The sequence below is a fragment of the Protopterus annectens genome, chromosome 11.part0 (assembly GCF_019279795.1).
Source record: "Protopterus annectens isolate FY-2018-M chromosome 11.part0, PAN1.0, whole genome shotgun sequence".
In the NCBI taxonomy this organism is placed as follows: domain Eukaryota; kingdom Metazoa; phylum Chordata; order Ceratodontiformes; family Protopteridae; genus Protopterus; species Protopterus annectens.
In genome coordinates, this window is record NC_056745.1 from 290331645 (window position 1) to 290355759 (window position 24115).

At 40.4% G+C, this 24115-nt stretch overlaps 1 protein-coding gene across 1 annotated transcript in view; it reads left to right on the forward strand.

The window, feature by feature from the left end:
• LOC122814935 overlaps positions 1 to 24115 on the forward strand; it is a 548294-nt gene that overhangs the window by 424833 nt on the left and 99346 nt on the right. The window contains exons 9-10 of the mRNA XM_044087196.1: positions 2418 to 2480; positions 14961 to 15043. Of these exons, the coding sequence (XP_043943131.1) occupies positions 2418 to 2480; positions 14961 to 15043 (146 nt within the window). The remainder of the gene's footprint in view (positions 1 to 2417; positions 2481 to 14960; positions 15044 to 24115) is intronic.

Here is a 24115-nt window from a genome sequence, read left to right on the forward strand (position 1 = left end):
ACTTGGGATTTCTATTTAACAAATTAATGGAAGGAGCATGGAGCTTTGTTAAACACATAAATACATGGCGAGGAGGGCTCTGCTGAATACATAAGCGCATGGAACTGGAATCTCCACTGAACACATAAATACATGAAGCTGAGATCAACACACAAAGCTGGCAGATCTGTTTGTTGAAAATATAACTGAGTACATAAATACACAAAGCAGAGAAGTTTACTGAAGACATAAGTACATGAAGCTGGGTTTCCTGCTCAGCACATAAGTAAAAAGTGGTGGGAGCTATACTGACTGGATAAACACATGGAGCTTTGAGCTCTAATGAACATAAATACATGGTGCTTGGAGCGTTACTGAACATATAAATGCATGGAACTGGTAGCTCTGATAAGCACAAATATATGGAGTTGGCAGCTCTGCTGAACATATGCATAAATCCATGGAGATGGGAGCTCTTCTGAGCATGTAACTATATGGATCTGGTTCTATAGCTGTGTTAGGCAGATAACTGCCTGGGCCTGGTAGCTTTGTTAAGCACATAACTACATGGGGGTTGGTAGCTCTCTTAACACATAACTGCATGGGGTTCATAGCTCTGTTAAGCACATAACTGCACAGGCCTGGTAGCTATGTGAAGAAGTTATCTACGTTTAGTTAGTAGAGCTGTTAAGCAGGCAGCTGTATGGAGCTCGTAGCTCTGTTAAGCACATAATTACATGTGCCTGGTAGCTCTTATGTACATTCCTCATTTTATTTGCTGCTTAAATACAAATGCAAGAATATGAATATACAATACCATGCATTTTGTGCACATGCATAACACTTCCACTTACATTTAATCCCAGGAGGATACACATATTCTGAAGAGGTTATACATATAATTTATCTTGGCTGCAGACACTAGGCTTTGTTTATATGGAACTATATGCATGATTGGCAGGTGAGTATTGGGTTTGCATAAAAAAAAATTATTAATACTATACAGAGAAACAAAAATCGGTACACTATTACTTTATATTGTTAAGATTACAATTTAGCTTAGCTGAAATCTTAGAATGTACATCCCCCCCATAGGATTTTCTAAAGTATTCTGTTCTGAGTACAATGGGTGGGCCAAAAAAATACTAAGATATTGACATGACTCAGAGGTGGGAATACGAAGGTGAGTCTTTACAGGTTACAGTTAGAGTAAGGGCTTGGGAAATGGATAGATTTAGTGTTGTGCATGTGTAGTTGTGTATGTGATGTGTGTCTGAGTATTTTGTTTAGTGGTAGCATTACTGAAACTTTTTTTTCCTAAGATAAGATGTAATGTCAGGGTTAGGGGCAGAGTTAGGGTTAGCGCACATTAATAAGATAGTGCAGATATTGTCTGTGTCTTGAATGTCTTGCTCTGGCTTATTTTTTATTGTTAATAATGTTGCATTTGGAAGTCTTGTATATAAATGAGCTGATGTGATAGATTATACTATACTATACTATACCATACTATACTATACTATACTATACTATACTATACTATACTATACTATACTATACTGGGTTTCTAAAATTTCATTCAGTTTTTCTGTTTTTTTTTTTGTGAAATAGTGTAAAGGCTGATAAAGATAAGCTGTTTCGAAGTCATCTTTTCACAAAATTCCCAGCTTTTTTCTTTTGAGATTGAGGAAAATTGAGGTTCGGGGAATTTGCCCTTTCCCCACTGTAGTACAATTTCAGAGTTGGTATATGTAATTAGCAGGGGACGTGAGAGATGCAGCACCCCTGCAAAAGGCTTTTTTTTTGTTTGTTTGTTTTTTCTTTTGTTTTTCAGTGTTTTACATTTCAAACTTTTCAGTTCAATTTGTTGACATTTTGAGGAAATGTCATAAATCCACTATACTATACTGTACCATACTTATGTTACTCAGCTATAACTGTGTTTTTACATTCCAACCTGCACTGATATATACTGTTATCTTGTCTTTGTAAGGTAAAAAAATCGCATGCAGAAGTCATGGCCAGCTATGTGGAAAGTGTGAAGTAGGAAGAGGGGTCCACACAATCAGCAGACTGGCCTTCTTCCAGGCACTTGAATCTCACCTCCTTGGGGAATGAATGAGTTGATTAGGTCTTGCCCCAATCAAGGAATGCATGGGCCCTAGAGCTGTCACTCTGCTTGGGATAAAAAGGACCTTACTCTTACCCTGAAGATGGGTCCATTGGATGTGGAAAGGGGAATCAAAAATATATAACTGAAAAGACATGCAAGTCTGATAACAAATAAACATGTTCAGTGCAATACAGATGTGTTTGAAATGCAGTGTGTACCTAAACTTGTTAATAACCATTAAGCACAGATGTTTTAAAGTAATTGAAATGGTATTCCGGAAAACAAAACGAACAGCCTTACTTCAATGGTTATGTTTTTTTTTCAGTTAAATGAAGCCTGCCTGTCATTGTTATTAGAATTTAATTCCTTTGAACAACAAGATGGTTTGGTAAGTTTGTGATTTACAAAGTGAATGAAATTTATTTGATTTTTTCTTTACTGCTGTTGACATGAGATTTGAAATTACATAAGTAAAATAAATGCATTCAGCACTTAAGAAGTATCCCCATAACTCACAGCGGACTGTTAATACTTAATTCTTTATAATTCTTTAGAAATTACAACCATATAGAGCTGATAAATATATGTTTTGGCACTTTTTTAACTGTTCAGAGTTCTGCACTGTCTTAATTTTTGCTTGACTGAATTATTTATATATTTACTGGTATTGTTTTCTGATCTGTGCTGAAACTGGTTTTCTCCCACCCTATTCCTGTTCTGTTCTTAAAGTTGGTAGCTTTTGCAGTTGCCCACCCCTACTGTAAATTTGATACAGGACACTCCTCCCAACACCATCTCTTTAGCTCATTCTACCTAAAACAAAGATCATTTGGGAAGGCCAAACCCCCTAGTCCCTTAACCTTGAATTATCTTCTGTTCCTGCTCTTTCCCTTTTTACTTTATATAAAAAAGACACTTTATTCAGCTGCTTACATTTTTCTAATTTGTGTTTCTTTCTACTATTTTGTTACTTCATCTTGCTTTGCTTTTTCCTGCTACTTGCTTCCTGTTCTCTAAAGTGTTCAACTGCATATTTTCTGTTGCATTTATTACTGCATGTTTACAGCCTGTCTAAATTGTTAAGTGTTATTCTAAGCTATTAGTTTTGGTTTAAGCATTTGGGCTTTAGGCCCACCCCTTAGCTCTCGCTGGCCTTTCTCCCTCAGATTCTGACAAATATGGATGGACAATTTCCTGCAGTTTCTCCTGCCAGTCTGGTTGATATGGGCATCCTGAGACAGTGTAACAACTGCCTCATGTGCACGGACAACTATCTTCTACTACTACCTAGGAACGCAATCTGTGAGAGATGCAATTACATTAGGAACTTAGAGTCCAAGCTCTCTCCCCCTCAAGCCAGTATATCTGGCACTGAAAAGGTTGTCCACACAATCACTACACCTCAAACACCAGCCACACCTATCACACACACCTACATATGTGGAGGTCATCCACATAAACATACCTAAACAAAGGAGACCTCCGAGGCAAAAACAGATATCATCTTCACAGCCCTCCACACCATATACCATGCGTAGTCCACACACCTGTGCCTCACAACCACTAAGGATTCGCCATAAATGCAACATTGTATTCATAGGAGAATCCATGGTGAGACACACAGATGTGCCTCTCACCAGGTTGGATAGAGAGAAAGTCACGTTTAGTTGTTTGTCAGGTGGCAGAATCTACCATACCACACACACACTCAAATTTCTCAACAGCAGGTACTGTTATGACTGTGTCATAGTCCATGTTGGCATAAATGACTTGAGATGTACCTCTCTGGACTATATGAAGAGAGACATGATTGATCTCACTGATTGTGTGTCCCAGGCAGGTATGTCCCTTGCCTTAAGCAGTATTCCGCCGTCACCCAGAATGATGCCCCAGTGCAAACAGAAAATGATTGACTTTAACAATTGGCTTAGTTTCTGGTATCATTCCAGGGGGATCCAGTACCTGACAGCCTGGGAAGATATGATCGACAGACCATGATGCTTTGCCAGAGATGGCCTGCATCTGTATCACCTGAGCTTCAGGCAAAGGCTCCTGCCTCCCCTTTAGTGCCTTTTTTAGGAAAAGTGATGAGGTTAAAACTACCAACATGAAAATTTCAACAAAACACAAATTAAAGGTCATGCTGCTAAATGCTAGTAGTCTAAACATGAAACTGCACTCACTGCAAGCATTCCTAACCCTGGAAAATGCTGACATCTGTGCAGTCATAGAAACCTAGTTCAAAGCTGCAGAGAGCACTCCAGCCTTACCTGGTTACTCATCCTATCATACATTCAGACCCCAAACTGTGGGCAGTAAAGCCAAAAGAGGTGGAGTTTCAATATACATTAAAGACATTCACAACTCCAGGCTGGTCAAACAGTATGATGCACAGGAGACACTTCAGGTGCAGTTAACCATTGACAAGGCCCCTATTCAAATCATAGCTAGCTACCAGCCCCCAAATCTGACTCAAGATGCCCAATCTGCCTATTTGGACCTGTTCGAATCTATCAAGATTCAACCTTTTACCCTGATACTGGGTGACTTGAACTTCCCAAACATAGACTGGAAGAACTAATTATGCCAGCACACAAATGGCCAGAGATTCCTTGATTTTGTCAATGCAAATGCCTTGGAACAGCTAGTCGATGCCCCCACTAGGGTTGATAATACCTTGGACTTGGTATAAACTAGCATGAGTAACCACTGCATAATCCCTGTAGTATCATCCTCCCTGGTATGATCCGACCACAAAGTGGTCACTTTCAAAGTCACCATCTTCCCCAACCCCCCTTTAGCTAGGATTAGACATAAAAACGTCCTCAAAGCTGATTACAGCCTCCTGAGAGATGGTATAAACAGCTTCACAGCCCTCTCCCCCTCTGTAGGAACTGGCACCAATATCCAAAACTACACCAAAGCATTATACGAGCATTTATATAGATGCATGGAATCAGGAATACCCGACAAGACTAAGCCATCCTCCGCAAGGAAGAGTAAACCTGTCTGGTGGACATCTGCAATAAATGAACTCTATAACAAAAGGAAACAATCTCTGTCCAAGACCAAGAAGGAACAGGTGCCCAATTGGAAGCAGTGTCTCCTTAGCCTGAACAAGCAAATAAGAGCACTAGTGAAATCCTCCAAAGCAAACTTTGAGTCCAAATTGGCCACATCTACTAGAGACAGTCATAAGACCTTCTTCACATAGGTCCACAACCTCAAAGGATGCACCCAGATCTTTTCAGAACTGGTGGTCAAGGTTACCACATAAACAAATGTCATAGATATAGCAAACTTGCTGGCTGACAAATTCAGTGAAAACTTTACCCCTTTGTCCCCCCATCAGTAAATCAGGACATTCCCAGTACCTGCCCTGTTCCCCTTATATCTAGGGAACAGGTCATCACTGCTCTCTCAAAGGCAAAAAATACAGTCTCCATGGGACCCGATAACATCCCAGGTTGCATCCTATGTGAATTCAGGCAGGATCTTGCAGCACCATTAGGCATCCTATTCAACCAAAGCCTGAGTACTGACTTCATCCCAGCTGAGTGGAGGACAGCCACTGTCATACCTTTGCACAAAGGTGGAGCATCCACCAATCTGCGAAATTATATTCCCATCAGTCTAACTAGCCTGATCTGCAAGTCCATGGAATGGATTATCATGGACCTCATTAACATGGACATTGGCAACCTCCAAACACTTGATCCCGCACAGTTTGGCTTCATCAAGGGGAGGTCATGTCTGCTAATTTTGGTCGACGTCTTTGAGACAGTCACCAAATCCATGGACGAGGGGAAGACGGTGCACACCTCCTACCTTGACCTGGCCAAAGCCTTTGACACTATTCCCCACTCAGGCATACTAGATAAACTCTCTCAAATAGGCATCAATCCATATGTTACCAGATGGGTAGCAAACTGGCTCACTGATAGAACCCATGTAGTCAAAATGGGGAAGCCACCTTAAGCAGTAGACCCATAACAAGTGGCGTACTCCAGGGTTCAGTCTTGGGGCCACTGTTATTTGGGATATACTTTTCTGAGGTGAAGGCCAAAACCAATGGGCTATGGCTGACCAAGTTTGCAAATGACTGCAAGCTGGGTTCGATCATTAATTCCCCTAGTGATGTGGACATCTCCAAGAGGGTCTCACTCAGACAAATGACTGGTGCCAAAACCATGGCCTCAAGCTGAATACCAAAAAATGCATCATCATTCCCTTTGGGAAGAGTGACTTCCCCACAAATTATCACATTAATAACAACATCCTAAGCACACAGTCAGTTTTGAGGGATTTGGGCATCCAGGTTGATAGCTACCTGTCTTTTGACCACCATGTTGCTTCTGTGGTATGGAAAGCCTTCTACATGGCCCACCTCATAAGTAAGGGACTCATCCAGGGACAAGGAGATCATAACATCCTTGTATTCTTCCCTTATAAGGCCCATTATTGTGTACAAAGCACCTTTCGGCATGTACCTCACAAAGCACATGCAGCAGCTGGGGAGACCACAGAGGTTCCTCACCAGGAGAATCCAGGGCCTCAAACATCTACCATACACAGATAGGCTAAAATCCCTATCCCTCTACTCAGTTTCACACAGACGTCTTAGAGGTGACCTTTGTCTGGCATACAAGGTGACCATGGACCCCACCTTGATGGGCTGCAAGCCCACTTGAGTAATCCACATGTGCGACTTCAACCTAGTCTGTGACATCAACAGGACTTGTTGGCAGGACAGATTTGTGTCCCAGAGACTCCCTCATCTATGGAATAGACTCCCTCTCCACATCAAGCAAAGTGCCTTTTTACCCCTTTTTAACTACAACCTGGATAACTGGATGGGAATAAGAAAATATACCCCTGGGATTCCACCCATGTCCCTGCTGGACAGTGGCATTGGGTGCTGATTTGTCTAAACATGGGCTAAACTCTTGGCTAGGCTTATAAGGGTCTCGGAGCCAATAGCCTAGTAACTTCCTATGATCCTATGGGATCATTTGTTGATCCCAGAGAACCACATATTTAAGTTCCTTAGGACTGAGTGTAGTTCTTTTTCATGGATTTAAAGCCAGAGGTAGCAACATATTAGTAGCAGTAATATCTATGAACCTATGAGATTAAGTTGATATCAGAACATTGTGTAAAAACATACAAGGTCAGCAACTATTTGCTGGGGTTTTTTTATATTTTATTTTTATTATGCACAATATCCAGTGCTGGGTTTCCTTTCCTCTTAGATCTTGATTGCCTCTTATTTGTCATCTTTTCCATGCAGCCATCATTTTTTACTGTGTGTATAGTGGCCCTTTCATGAAGTTAAGGGGGGAAAAAAGCTATGTAATGCTGAATTTAGAGGGAGTGCTACACCATTGATGGAATATCCACACATTGTGGGTGTGCATCCATCTTGGTGGTATCATCTGCTCATGTTCTCCCTCCTCCTCCTTGTATAACAAAATCCATGCACTCATCAGCAGTGCCATATAGCTGGATTGAAACCTATACGCAACTGTATATCTGATATTTCACTGTAATGGACATATTAACACTGAGGTTACCCTGTCACTGTGATGCTGTAGGATATGATACCTCCCAGCTTTGGATCTACATAGGCTGTTCTGAAATTTTCAGAATAGTTTGCTCCAGATGAATCAGTTTGTCACAGTCTAAACATACGAGTGCTTTCCCTTCACTGTTCCTTTTGTCAGTGTGTTTTCCTAGCAGAACCTGCGGTGTGTTCTTTTCAACATTTGTGTCTCACTGGGTACTACTCTCGTCATCATTATAGCCCTGCATTCTATCTGATATCAGCTTGAATCCATTTTAGTTCTTCCTATCGCCCATAAAGGTCAATTAGACACAATTTTCGTCAAAGTTTTGCAGTTATTTTTCTGTAAAGGCTATTTTCCTCAGTTACTGATTAGAGTTTACTTGGATGATTTCCACAGTTCTTGCTAACACTAAGGGACTGCCTGTTGAAAGAAACCTTAAAAACTGAAAGTCCCCATGACAGACAAGTACAGCAATCAAGGAAATAAAACAAATGCCCCCCCCCCCCCCCCATCATTCTGATAACTCTGAGAATGTTATAGAAAATCCCCTGAACAGCCTGAAAGACCGAGATACTCAAAAGGGGGGGGGGGTCTGATATGTCCAAAATGCTTGTGAAGTCATCTAAACTGATAATGCTAATCATTTTCTCTGTGGCAGATAAAGGCAATGTACATTTAATTAGTCCTCCTAGGAATGTGATTCCTAACCAGTACAGGGAAGTAATAATAGGCATACTAGCAAAGACTTTTTCCAGATGCCGCGGTGCCTAAACTTAACTACAGAACAATGAAACACAATGAACTAGGGAGTTCATTAAACATTTGGCCATTCAGCAATCACAAGTACTTTATTTATTGATTGATTTATCTATTCTTTCATTTATTCATTATTCATTCATTCTTTGTTAACCAGGTAGAGGAGCTGGTCCAGGGACCTTTTTCTGCCACAACTAGAGCCGGATATGGAAATCACATGAGCAGTTGATTATAAACAATGTAAAGAGAACATATGCAATGACATACAGTAAAACATAGAGGAAGTATATGCATATACAACCTTTGATTACAGCACCAGAAAAGTACTAGATCGAGGAGCGTTGGAGCAGGGAATGGCTATAACAGTCAAATGACAACAATGAATGTAACACCGCGATTACAGAATGATCAGAGATTATGGGACTTCAAAAGTATTTGCAAACAGCATACAGAAATCACGCATATTATAGGTGTTGTTTTCTGTAGAGATAAATAAAACACAGATTCTATATACAAGTAAATACAGGGTAAAACTATACCCAATCAGCAGTTAGTAATTTACAGTTGTAATATCAGGTAGAACTTCACAGTTAGTTGTGACTAGCACAAATCATTTATTTTTCTGCTTAAGACATAACGTCAGGTAATGGAAGACTTGACAAAGAGGAGGATGAGGAAATGTACAAATCCATTGCTCACATCCTCCTCTATTTATTACACTAAGAATGAGAATTTCTCTTAGCTTTCATCAGGTTTCCTTCCCAAGAATATTTCCTATTGAGAAAGCATGAAATTAATGAATCAGTTCTAAAAATGGGATGACAAAAAAGTTTTCCTTCTTCAAGAGAATATATATTTGAATTTATGGGATTTACAATCATAGCCATTGGATAAACCCTCCTCTCCTTCCTCACATCAAAGATGTCATTCAAGATGGAACATAACAGAACATTCTGATACAAAGGCTCATGCCTCCATGCACCCAGATAAATATATAGGACCCATAAAGGACCTAGAAAGACCACTTTGAAATCTACAAGAAAGATGGAATGAATTTAAATAAAAAAGTCAGGTCAACCAGTTAAATTCCATAATTCATGGTAAATAATTTATTGTAAAATTGTGTCATAATGGTTAAGGTCTTTACCTCTCATGCTCAAAGTACACGGTGTAATCCTGATCTCTGGCCAGTGCCTGCTTTGAGTCTGCATGTTCTCCCTGTGTCTTTGTGGGGTTCCTTTCATCTCAAACTCACCAAAGAATAGAGATGTGAGCAGCAGCATAGACTCTACATGCTTCCCTATAGGGAGAAGATTTGTGCAAACCAACTTCTTTGGACATCTGCTGTGGTGCACAGTATCCTCATGATAGGAGAAAATGGATAACAGACTGAGCACCAGGGAGGGCTAGAGACTTGACAGTGTAAAAATATGGCTGTAGTTAATTTGGTTGTTTTGAGCTATGCCAGGGACCCATGCTAATGTTGGGGGAGGTGTATGAGCTCCTATTGGCCAGTGTGTCTGCACCATAAAGCCCAGCCCTGGGTCAATAAGCTGCTGACAGGCCTGTAAAGTATCTTGTTGCCCAGCTTGGGGTACCTGGGATAGTTCTGCTGAGCAAAAGCTGGATATAAAACTAATAATCCTGTCTAAAATGAACTAAGAATTGCCTTGCTCAATGTAGGTTCACTGACAGGACAAGATTTGGAAGTGGATGACATAATGGTAAGGAGAAGGGTGGACATCCTGTGTATCCAGTGCAGTGCAGCAAAGCCACTTGACGTGAAATCCAGAGTCTACTACTCAGGAGGAGGACAAGCTAGAAATGGTGTGGGAATTGAAGTGAGGGAGTGGCTTCTGAAGACAGTGATGGATGTCAGCAGATTTAGTGACAGAATCACTATACTATGGGTAGAATCAGCAATTGCAAAGTCATTCCTAGTGAAACAGTCGGCCCACAGCATAAACCACTGGTTGCCACAATTGGCTGCAAGCAGTGGTCAGAGAAGGCTTTAAGATCAAACGAGACCAAGCTGAAGACCTGGAAGTTGACTGGAGAGAGAGCACAACAGTTCAAGGAATTACTCAGTGCTCTAGCACCTCAAGAAAAGGAGGAAATAAGTGGAGCTGAAGAAGAGGAAGAATGGCAGTGCCTCAAAACAGCGTGTGTGAGGCCTGTAGAACAGATATGTGTCCAAGCCAGATATGGAAATAAAGTACACAAGGAAAGCTGATGGTGGAATGCACAAGTCCAAGAAGTCATCAGAAGAAAAAAAGAGTGCAGAAAAAAGTGAGAAATAGAAAAGACATACCAGGCTAGGAAGGAATATTGGTTGGCTACCAAAGGGAATAAGACAGCAGTTGCAATAGCAAAGAACAAGGCATCAGAGGCACTCTACCAGCTTCAAGAAAGTAACTCAGTAGATGGCACAAAGAAAGTATATCAGGTTGCAAGAGAAAGACAAAAAGGTAAAGAAGATAGACACCCTTCATAAGAGATGCCACCAATAACCTGCTCGCCAGTCTACAGGACATCAAAGGCAGGTAGAAGGAGTACTTCCAGTAGCTTCTGAATAAAGAAAACCCTTCAGAAGCTGTACTACAATGAGAGAAGAGGAGGAGCCCAGTGTAGAAGAAGTAAGAACAGCACTAAAGATAATGAATTCAGGGAAACCAGCAGATTCAGATGAGGTCACAGAAGATAAGGATGCTGGGTGAGATAGGAGAGAAATAGCTCCTGACGGTACTCATAGTAGTATGGAGAGAAAGGCATATCCCAGGTGACTGGAGAATTAGCACAATAGTGACAGTGCTCAAGAATAAAGGAGACATTCACAACTATGGGCAGTACAAACATATCGTACTCCTGCCACATTGCATGAAAGTTCTGGAGAGAGTGATTGATAAAAGAATACACAGAGTAATAGAAAGTGAGATGAGAAATGAGCAGTTTAGATTTAGAGCAGGATGCAGCTCCACTGACCCGATATTTGCAGTGAGACAGACACATGAGAAGAAGCTGGAAATGAGAAGAGAATCCAACTGGGTATTCCTATACTTGAAGAAAGCATATGATAAGGTTCCAAGAAAGCTGATCTGGGCAGTCCTGTGGTGAATCAAAGTTCTGGAAACATTGGTAGAACTGGTGCAGGATATGTACAAGAACCAATGACTCAAGTATGAACAGTGTTTGGTCTCACAAGAGGGGTTCCCAGTGGAAGTGGGTGTTCACCAGGGTTCAGCTCTGAGCCCACTGCTGTTCATACTGGTGATGGACTATATTGATAAATAGGTTGGAGGGGTCAGATCAACAAAGTTGCTGTATGCAAACAATGTGGCATTACAGGCTGACTCTGAGATAGAACTTCAGCAAAGGATAGGAGAATGGAATGCAAAATTGAAGGCACATGGGGTGAAACTGTGTACTGATAAGACAGTTGTAATGGTAGCAAATGAAGTTCAGAAGAAGCTTAGAATTAAGATAGAAAAGAAAATAGTGGAACAGGTTCATCGCTTCAAGTATCTGGGAGGAGTGGTTGTGGAGAAGGGAAGTCTGAATGAGAAGGTCAAAGCTAGAATTAGGGAGGCTGCAGTCAACTGGCACAGAGTGTCAGGTGTAGTCATGACAGAAGAATTCCAAAGAAACTGAGGAGTAAGGTGTATAAAACAGTGGTGCAACCAATACTACTGTATGGTGCAGAAACCTGGGCAGTAAAGACAGAGCAGCTGAGGAAGGTATAGGAGATGGAGATGAAGTGCCTTAGATGAGTGGTAGGTTGTACACTTTGGGACAGATGAATAAATGACAACATAATTGCAGAAGTCAAGATAGCTCCAATTGCAGAAAATGTCCAAGAGGACAGACTACAGTGGTTTGGGCACATGTACAGAAAAGCAGAAGACAGTGTGGTAAAGAAGATTTGAGACAAACAAGAGAAGGCAAGAGGAAACAAGGATGTCGAGCAAAGAGATGAGTGGATTATGAGAGAGAAGACCTGTGACAATCAGGCATGAGAGTGGCTTTGAATAGAGAGAGTTGGCAACAGTTGCTACAACACCCTGACCCCATGTAGAAAATGGGAGTCGATCTTGATTGATTAGTACTAGGGTAACTCCCCTTGTGGGCTATTTTAAGCATAGCCAGTTATCCCATGTGAGAATCAAACTGTGCACCTTGTCTGTGTAAGGTAAACACCTTAACCATTATGCCAGCGTTCCACCATGATGATGGTGATTTTTACAAAATTTGCCATCCCTTGTGGTTTTCCATATTTACTGGTTAATACAACAAAAGGCCTACACTTTCCAAATCATGGCCAAGTCCTTCACTCAACAGTTAAAGGCAGCTTAAGCCACTATCAGATAAGACTTCATGAGTACAAGAAGGACATAGGTGTTGTCTAAGTCACATTTCCAGGTCCTGCTGGAAAGGTTGCACTAAAGAGAGCCAAGTAAGGTATGATGCACATATGTTTAGACTAAGAAGTGAAATATTTTCTCTTAGACACCTACTATTAAGATGACCTCAACACCTCACTCAGGTGTATTTTTTCTTGACAGTAGGCATCATGAGCTCAAATGTAATGTCACAGTCACACCTTTAAGTGTTTTGTTGGTGGAATCCTTATTGTTTCACTTAGCTAAAACCTGTACTGTTGACATCTCACCAGTACAGTTGTAGCAGTACTATGATTACCATTGCAAAAAACGTAAAGTCAGGGGCCTGGCAGAATGGGGTGGCATGTGCTGTTGAGGACAGTAATGCTCTCCCTGAGGACAGAAATGATAACCCGCCTGGCTAAGCTCCACTGAAATGAAGATGCAGCATTCATGTACCATGTGACCTGAGGTGGGTACTGGTCACTAGCCCATTTATCATGACACTTGGTATCAAGACACTGACCACAAATGCTGAAAGCTAAGCAGTGACACACCACCCTGGCTGGGGCAGAGAGATGAACTGCTTTCTTTTTTTCTGTAGGTGTTTATGTAATTATTAAATGTATGGTAAATGGGTTGCTCCATAGACCTTTTTCAGCCATGACTTTCAAGTGCAAGGGTAGATATTGTACATGTAAAATTTAGTTTAGCCACTCAAACAGCATATTGTGGGAGGCAACCAGAGTATCTGGATAAAACTCATGAAGACATGGAGAGAACACGCAGTCTGTGTACAAAACATGGGGAGAACACGCAGTCTCTGTACAGAACATGGGGAGAACACGCAGTCTCTGTACAGAACATGGGGAGAACACGCAGTCTCTGTACAGAACATGAGGAGAACATGCAGTCTCTGTACAGAACAAGGGGAGAACACGCAGTCTTTGTAGAGAACATGGGAGGATCACGCAGTCTCTGTACAGAACATGGTCAGGGCTGAGCCTCAGAGCTGAGAGACAGAGACCTTTCCACTAAGCCACAATGACTGGAAACTCCCCATGGAATGCTAAATACTTGTATATGTAATCCTCAGTGCTTCCCTTCTTTGGGTACAATTAACTCTGCCTAAATATGAAAACTATGGAGGCAGTAGGAGTACTGATCCTAGACCAATGCAAAATGTATATAGTCACAACCCAAGGAACTGGGAAGCATTAACAAAGTATTTTCAGAAACTCTGTTGTTATGGTTATTTTTATTTATTTTAGTGGTAATTATCATTTTGTATTTATATTCTATACCGAAAGTTCAATTTCAAAGATTGTACTTAGTCAAAGGTGCTGTACTGACAGCTGGCTACATAGAATATATGGATAAAACACTGGTTATGGCCCAGATGAACTTGAGTGGTGGCCTGGGTGCTTGAAAACCCATCTGAAGGGAGGGAAGGAGGGAGGAATGAGTAGTTAAATGTATATTTGCTTTACATGGGGGTGATTTGCAGAGATCCTGCGAAATGTGAAACCTTGTAGTGGACAGTGAGTCATTTCCTTGAGGGCATATTCTCACAGTAGTATGGCCAGGAAAAATGTCTGAATGATGAAGGATGAAGCACCCAAACTTACCCCCTGCATGGCTATACTACATGTTACACACAGGGACAAGTGAGGGTATGGGAAGAAAGAAGATACTGTAAAAATGTGGAGACACTCGGAATGAAGGTACACTACAATCTGCATGTTGCTTTCCACATAGGGACTATGACTAGAGAGGATGGTGGGAACAAAAAGGTCAGTTGAGTAGTAGGACTGATTTGGTCATTAGGTACAGAGGATCCAAAAAATATAAAAAAAATGTGCACTTATACAAATCCCATAATTACTGTTAGAAATTGTAAATAAAAATTCAAATTACTTCTGTTGATATTCAGTGACAGTATCAGTCACTGATAACATTTATACAGGCAAAAGGAATGTCAGCTGGTTTTTAATTATGTCTCTCTACTTAAGTCACTTTACTACAATGACTTTTCAATTTTTATTCTGCCAGTACTCAAGCAAAAACTGAAATATTATTGATAATTTATTGTGTGGAATCAACAGTAAATATGCTAACCAAATTTGTATTTTCTTTTTCTTTTTGCTTTTTGCTTTTTGCTTTGTTTAGGTTAGCCGAGCAGATTTTCGCAATGTCCTGAAAAAGCTCAAAATTCCTATGAGAGCAATGGAATTGGAGCATCTATTAGCTAAGTAAATATATGATTCCCTTTAAAGTGTGACTGATATTCTAAATGTGCATGGCATTTTTCTGTAAATAAGACTTACTACTTTGTCATTATGGATATGAAATTGAAACAGAAAATCTGAGAGCCACTGTTCAGTGCTATCACTGTATGTTAATAAGAAAAGATGACACAGCTTACATTATGTTGGAATCACACTGCATGACCTGCATGCAGTTTTCTTCTTCTTCTTTCGGCTTCTCCCGTTAGGGGTTGCCACAGCAAATCAACTGTTTCCATTTCTTCCTGTCCTCTGCATCTTCCTCTGTCACACCAACCACCTGCATGTCCTCTCTCACCACATCCATAAACCTTATCTTAGGCCTCCCTCTTTTCCTGTTACCTGGCAGCTTCATCCTTAGCATCTTTTTCCCAATATACTCTGCATCCCTCCTCAGCACATGTCCAAACCAGCGTAATCTTGCCTCTCTGGCTTTGTCTCCAAACCTTCCAACCTGGGCTGACCCTCTAATATACTTATTCCTAATCCTGTCCATCCTCGTCACACCCAGTGCAAATCTTAACATCTTCAACTCTGCCACGTCTAGCTCTGACTCCTGCCTTTTTGTCAATGCCACTGTCTCCAACCCATATAACATAGCTAGTCTCACTACCCTCTTGTAGACCTTCCCTTTCACTCTTACTGGTACTCGTCTGTCACAAATCACTCCTGACACTCTCCTCCACCCACTCCATCCTGCCTGTACTCTCTTCTTCACCTCTCTTCCACACCCGCCATTACTCTGAACTGTTGATCCCAAGTACTTAAACTCATCCACCTTCACCACCTCTACTCCCTGCATCCTCACCATTCCTGTATCCTCCCTCTAATTCACACACATATATTCTATCTTAGTCTTGCTGACCTTCATTCCTCTTCTCTCTAGAGCATATCTCCACATCTCCAGGGTCTCCTCCACCTGTTCCCTACTCTCACTACAGATCACAATGTCATCTGCAAACATCATAGTCCACGGGGACTCCTGTCTGATCTCGTCTGTCAACCTGTCCATCACCATTGCAAATAAGAAAGGGCTCAGTGCTGATCCTTGATGTAATCCCACCTCCACCATAAATGCATCCCTCACTCCCACCGCAGACCTCACTGCTGTCACACTACCCTCGTACATATCCTGTACCACTCTTACATACTTCTCTGACACTCCTGACTCCCTCATACAATACCGCAACTCCTCTCTAGGCACCCTGTCTTATGCCTTCTCTAAATCCACAAAGACACAATGCAACTCCTTCTGACCTTCTCTGTACTTCTCCATCAACACTCTCAGCGCAAACATCGCATCTGTAGTGCTCTTTCCTGGCATGAAACCATACTGCTGATTACTAATCATCACCTCCCTTCTTAACCTAGCTTCCACTACTCTTTCCCATAACTTCATGCTGTGACTGATCAGTTTAATCCCTCTGTAGTTACTACAGCTCTGCACATCACCCTTATTCTTAAAAATCGGTACCAAAACACTTTTTCTCCATTCCTCAGGCATCCTCTCACTTTCCAAGATTTCATTAAACAATCTAGTTAAAAATTCCACTGCCATTTCACCTAAACACCTCCATGCTTCCACAGGTATGTCATCTGGACCAACAGCCTTTCCATTCTTCATTCTCTTCATACCTATCCTTACTTCCTCCTTGCTAATCCACTGCACTTCATGATTCACTATCCACACATCATCCAACCTTCTCTCCTTCTAATTCTCGTCATTCATCAACTCCTCAAAGTACTCTTTCCATCTGCTCAACACACTCTCCTCGCTTGTCAGTACGTTTCCCTCATTATCCTTTATCACCCTTACCTGCTGCACATCTTTACTAGCTCGGTCCCTCTGTCTAGCCAATCGGTACAGGTAATTTTCTCCCTCCTTAGTGTCCAGCCTTTTATACAACTCTTCATACGCCTTAACCTTAGCCTTCGCCACCTCTCTCCTTGCCATGCACCTCATTTCCTTATACTCTTGTCTACTTTCTTCATCTCTTTGACAATCCCACTTCTTCTTCGCCAACCTCTTTCTCTGTATACTCTCCTGTACTTCTTCATTCCACCACCAGGTCTCCTTGTCCTCCTTCCTCTTTCCAGATGTCACACCAAGCACCTTTCTAGCCATCTCTCTTACTAGCTCTGCTGTAGTTACCCAGCTATTCGGTAACTCTTCACTGCCACCCAGTGCCTGTCTTAACTCTTCCCTGAACATCACCTCACAATTACCCTTTTTCAATTTCCACCATTTGATCCTTTGTGCTGCCCTGCAGTTTTATATATGGGAAACAGCTATGTGTTATTAAAGACATTCTTGTACTTACATAATATCTGCTCTGTTTTAGCAATAATGGATTTCTGTAAGCTGCACTAACATTGCTCAAAAGGTGATTGTGTGTGTGTGTGTGTGTGTGTGTGTGTGTGTGTGTGTGTGTGTGTGTGTGTGTGTGTGTGTGTGTGTGTGTATATATATATATATATATATATGCGTGTGTGTGTATAGATGTGTATATATATATATATATATATAGATATAGATGTAGATATATAAATGTATAGATATACATATATATGGAATTAGTGGGAAAAGTCAATTCAGCTTTATATCATTGTGGTTATTGTCAACACAGTAACGCTGAATTGTACATCAACACAAAACAAAACACACAACAGTTTTGGTGCTAGACCACTTCCATAGTTTTATTTTTCTGGGGAGGGTGACTTTGGATGAACTTCAGAAAAGTTTAGGAGTTACCCATTTAAATATATTGCTAGTTTTACAAGTTAATCTTCTCTCACCGTCAAGCTGACCAGTAGCTACAATTCCTTGGAAGGCTTGTGTAAGCCGAGGTACCAGAATCGTCAGTAAAACATGGATATCTATGCACCAGTGTCTCCAGTGTTTTTTTTTGTCTTTTTTCAGTTTGTTTTTGGATTATTTTGAACAGTAGTCATAATAGTTTCCCAATGTTGGAGTGACAACCAACTTCACCTCGGCGCCCGGTTATTGCTGCAGACCTTATGATTCCACTGGACTATTTGACTATGGCATTAGTGGTGGATGAATTTCCCAGGAAGCTTTGTTTGTACCTGTCATACATATTCTGTCAAGCACAATAGCTTTCCCATTTGAGTGGAGTAGTACCACATACTGCCACAGCTGGTCAATTTGCTGGTGATTCTGCTCTATCTCAGCCAGTTGTATGAAATGACCCTCAGTTATTTTGAGGTATGGCTTTATTTTAGCTATCTCTGCTCATCCTTATGGAGGGTATGACTGTGGGCCATCACCATCTAATCAAACAATATCTTGAGGCTGTGAGTCCCTGTCAACCTTTGAAGGAAACCCTCTTTCCATATGATAATATTTACATATCTGTGGCTGTCTAGCTAATACTACATTGGTTCAGCAGTGTTGAAGTGTGGATCATAGATAACACTATTCTTGATGGCCATTACCTATACTTACAGGATCCTAGAGCAATAGACCCTTATGTATAGAGAGCCATATCTGGTTTCTCATAAGAATCAGCTTTCCATCAGTATAACCCACATTTCATTCCAAAAGTGGTTTCTGGATAGCTAGTGAACCAGTCCATTCATACTCTCTGTTTTCTTCCCACTCTGTATGTGCATCACCACCTAAGATTTTACCTGAGTAAGGCATACTAGATTAGAAAACTGCAACATTTGTCTTAATTTGGTCCAGGAGTAAAACGTCTGATCGTCACTTTCAAAACCATTTCAAAGTGAATTGTTAGCTGCATTATCTTTTACCATTCAGTGGCTAACCTCCCACTGCAAATTGCTGCACTCAGAAACCAACCCCCCGGAGTTAAGACTGTATGCAGTGCTTGCTTCAAGAGTGTCTCCATTGCAAACAGCTGTGCAGCAACCACTTGATCATCAGTTAAGGCATTTGATAAGCACTGCTTTCTAACCTGTGACTCTGAGTCATACCTCCTTGGGTTCTTTCAGCCTTATGAATGTACTCTGAATCTTTCTAGCCTGGTGAATTTACTGCTTGGAATTTATTTTAGTTACAGACCCCACCCCCCTCAAGAGACATAGATACATTACTGCATCATTTGGTCTGTGAAGGCATGCTACTTGTAGAGCCAAACTACTCTCCTGCATCCCCTCTCTGTTTTGGTACCCCATTCATTCAGCAGTGGTTGGAGTTCCCTGTAAGCTGGACACATATTTACACATGCGTGGTATTTGTTCAAAGCGCAGATGGTATACATGTGCATGGTGTCTGTTCTAAGCATAGATGTTATACACCTACAAGGGATTTTTTCTAAGTGTAGTTGTTATACACATGAAATTTGTTCAAAGTGCAGATTTTATACACCTGCGTGGTATTCAAAAGTGCAGATGTTATACATGTGTGGTATTTGTTCAAACTGTAGATGTTATACACATGAAAGGGATTTGTTGTAAGTGTAGTTATCATACACATGCATGGTTATTTGTTCAAAGTGCAGATGTTATACACATGCATGGTATTTGTTCAAAGTGCAGATGTTATACACATGCATGGTATTTGTTCAAAGTGCAGATGTTATATGCATGCGTGACATTTGTTCAAAGTGCAGATGTTATACACATGCATAGTATTTGATCAAACTGTAGATGTTATACACATGCATGGTATTTGTTCTAAGCATAGATGTTATACACATGCAAGGGATTTGTTCTAAGTGTAGTTGTTATGCACATGCATGAAATTTGTTCAAAGTCCAGATGTTATACACATGCGTGGTATTTGTTCAAAGTGCAGATGTTATACATATGCATTACTTTTGTTCTAAGCATAGATGTTATACACCAGCAAGGGATTTGTTCTAAGTGCAGATGCTATACATGTGCATGGTATTTGTTCTAAGCATAGATGTTATACACATGCAAGGGATTTCTTCTAAGTGTAGTTGTCATACACATGCATGAAATTTGTTCAAAGTGCAGATTTTATACACATGCATGGTATTCAAAGTGCAGATGTTATACACATGCGTGGTATTTGTTGAAACTGTAGATGTTATACACATGCAAGGGATTTGTTCTAAGTGTAGTTATCATACACATGCGTGGTATTTGTTCAAATTGCAGATGTTACACACATGCGTGGTATTTGTTAAAAGTGCAGATGTTATACACGTGCATGGAATTTGTTCAAAATGCAGATGTTATACGTATGCATGGTATTTGTTCAAAGTGCAGATGTTATACACATGCATGGTATTTATTCAAAGTGCAGATGTTATACACATGTGTGGTACTTATAGAAAGTGCAGATGTTATACAAACTTGTAGGGTATTTATTCAAAGTGTAGATGTCAGTGGTGATGATCTTTTGCCACCTGTTTCACACCCTACACCTGAAGCTCCACATCAGGGTCATAGTGGTCCAAGTGAGTACTTTGCATTTGTCTGTAGTGAACCCCAGTTGCAAGCTTTCTGCCCACTTGAACAGCCTTTTCAAATCTTACTTCAGACTTTTTTCCCCACATTGTCCTCTTTTGCATCTACGGCATGGAAATTAACCTATGTTGTACTTAAATATAATCTAAATGCATATCCTGTCTAACTGTAGTACTCTTCAGCTAATAATATTGCTGGTGTTTCATGTGCTGTGTTGGTATTCTTTAATCTACAGTTAATTCTCAGCAAAGGCTTTTGGAAGTTTTCATCTCAGGAGCAGGCAAAAATTTACATTGGGCCTGTACACTATACATTCAGAGTTTCATAAATGCTTATTAGGCTAATGGCCCTAAGAGGTCTTTTTGTCTTATCCATGTATTCATATTTGTAAATGACAGGATAAATTACCCAGTGGTATATAGTTTTGTTTAAGTGAGAGAGCATTTACAAGCTGCCCTGTCTAATAGGGGGAGAGGTCCCAGCCGATGGGTACAATTTCCCATCCACTGGTCCAAGTTACATTTGAATTGGATGAGGGAAGTTCTCAGCTTCCCATGGATGAAAAGTATATTCCACAGCAGGAGCAGTCTACGAGACACATGTCTGTCCCTCCAATATGTTCTGTTTATGTTGCAAATGAGATTTAGGTCCTTGGATCAGCCATACCTCTCAGCTGTACATATTTCTGAAGAATGTCCAGATTTTTGCCTCTTATTTTTGGTCAATTCCTCATAAACATTGTGGTTTTTACGGAAATCATTGAAGAATGAAGTCACTAAATATTGACACATTTGAGTACCACACTTTATATCCTTCAGAAAATGCATGCTAATGCAAAACCTATTATTTCAGCATCTTTCTAACTTTATAAGAGAAATATTTAAAATCTTTGGTTTTGTCCAGATTTATTGCACTTAAAGGTTAAGAGGTATGGAACTGGGTATTTCTAATGCTGTTAGACTTGCTGATATCTGGGAAGGTTCTCAGTATTGGATCAGATCACACCAGGCACAGATCACCACTCAGCAGTCTCTAGGAGACGTGACTATCAGGATAAGGCTTTGATGTGCTCTGTGTATTCTCTGTGGTTTACACCTTGTATTCTTTTTGTAAGGAATATCTGTAAGCATTCCAGTTGTCACGTATGATTGATAACATAGATATCAAAGGGAGCATTGTAGTCAATTACTGTTGTAATGAGGCTGAGTACAATGGGATAATGACATTTTTGGACCTGAATGTTATACTCTTGCTAATGAGTTGATTTCCTATAGTGGATATGTGATGGTCAAAGGCTAAGTCACTGCTCACATATGTTCCCAAGTCTCTAACCACTGGGTCTTATCTTAGAGGTGTATTGTCTATATGGTAATTCTCAGGGGAGGACAACTTTCCAAGATACTTATGCATTCTCTGGTATTCAGCTTTAAACCATGACTCTAGCACCAATTATTAGTTTGCAACAAGTCTTGGATGATATTAGAGTCTGAGGGATTCTGTAATCATGCCAAACTTACAATCATTCAAAAATTTGGTCAGCCAGGGGCTTTTAACATTATCTTTGACCTCAAAAAGTAGATTTCAAAAAAGAGCATCTGTAGTTCCAAGCCCTGAGGCACTCCACTTGTGAGTGTCTTTTTTGTGGAGGTAGAGACCCCATCATGACTTCCTGTGTGTATCTGTAAAACAATTGGTTAACCAATGAGTAACATGGGGGTGACTTCCAATTGGTTAACCAATGAGTAGCATAATAGGGGGGTTTTGCCTAGTTTTTTGAGTGTTTCACAATGCTCGAGTAAGACATAGTATGGAATGCCTTGACCAGGTCAAGATAGGCAGTGTGCACCATTTTGCCCTTCTCCATAGCTTTGAAATCTTTCTCAGAGTTGTCTACTGAGATGAACAGACATGATCTGATTTGATGAATCCAAACTGTATTGGATCCAGTGTCTCTAGATTTCCTGTGTCTTTATAATGTCTATGGCCTTACATATCAGACTAGTCAGACTTTTAGGTGTGTAATTACTCAGGTCAGTAGATGACCCACCACCGTGCAGAGGGATAATTATTGCATTCCTCCATTTGTTAGGCATGAAGCCAGTTTGGAGGCTTAGGTTGAACCATGATCTTAAGCGGGCCTGTTAAGTCATGTTTCATGCTATTTGGGAGACAACTTGGGATATTATCAGGACTCATAGGTGCAGTATTTTTTTTTTTTTTTTTTTTTTTTTTTGGAGAGTGCATTGAGAACTTGTTAAGTAGGATAGCAAGGGGAGTTTTAGTCAAGAGTATCTCTTGGGAAGTGTTGGTGGAGGACTGAGGGGTAAAATTGGAGCTACAGTTGTCTGCAAGTAGGTTTGCTATATCTTTCAGCTCCATTTACAATTAGTTCTGCACACTGTTCTGTGTTAACTTTGGAGGTTGTAGACATAGCTGAAGAAAGATTTATGGTTGTCCTTTGCCTGCAAGGCTATTTTTACCACAAATTTGGCTTTGCTGAATTTGATAAGACTTATGAGTTGCTTATTTAGTTTGCTAGATTTTTATTGCCTTGCTGAGCATTGCGCTTCCTAGTATTGTCCATGGTTCTCTTCCTTTTTTGTATACTTTGTTGATACTGGGATTACACCAGAATGGCTTGTTCTTAGAGTTAGTTCTATATTTATTCCAGGTACAGCTGCCTCAATACACTTATTTACATGGTGGTATAGGGTTTCTATGAACAATTCCCTTAACTAGTCTAAAATGCTGTATGAACTGTCATAAAATGGTTCTTAAGTAGGTCTGGTTTCTGGTTAGTCCATTGACACAGAGGCAAGAAGAACTGTTAACCCAAAGTCAGTTAGCAACCTAGGAAGCCAGAGGATTAGCCAACACCTACTTTAGAGGGAAAGAATGATAACCCACTTCTGTATTGCCCTTTAGTAAAAGTACAGAGCAATGCAACACATACAAAGTCACAAATACATAATTATGGGATCTTACAGTTTTTTGCATGTAGGTGACTGTGTGTGTGTTCCTGAGATATACAGTGTTGCACATCCAAACGGGTATTACTGCATACTAAAATAGAAAGCCCTATGACCAAAAAGGTTGACACTACACTGAGATCTTGCTCCAACCTGATGGAAACTTTTTTCAGCCAAGTAGGCCTGGGGTTACTTGCTCCAGTCCAAAAGGTAAGACAGATAGGCAGGCAAATCTGCATCAAGGAGGGGCATCTTCAGTCAGAAAATGGTCAACCTCCCATAGGAGATCAAAAACTGTTTTATGTTTTTAGAAAAAAGAATAATTAATTAAATCTTAAAGTTGCAAGATTCATGAATGTTTATTACAAAAGAAGCAGATGCAAATGTAAAATTATAATATCTTAGCAAAACCATACCTAATTATCCTTCAAAAATACACACATTTGGGGGCGTGGCTAGGATGCTGAACTGATAGCTGCACTTCATCTCAGCTCTCTTACCTCAATACAATTCCTGACAGGAATTTTACAAAATAATATTTAATTTGAAGAAATTTTTATTACTAACTTATTTCTAATAACTCTGAGCATCTATAAGAAAAATTTTATTGTCAGAACTTGAATAATTCCTGTCAAATTAATTACTGGAA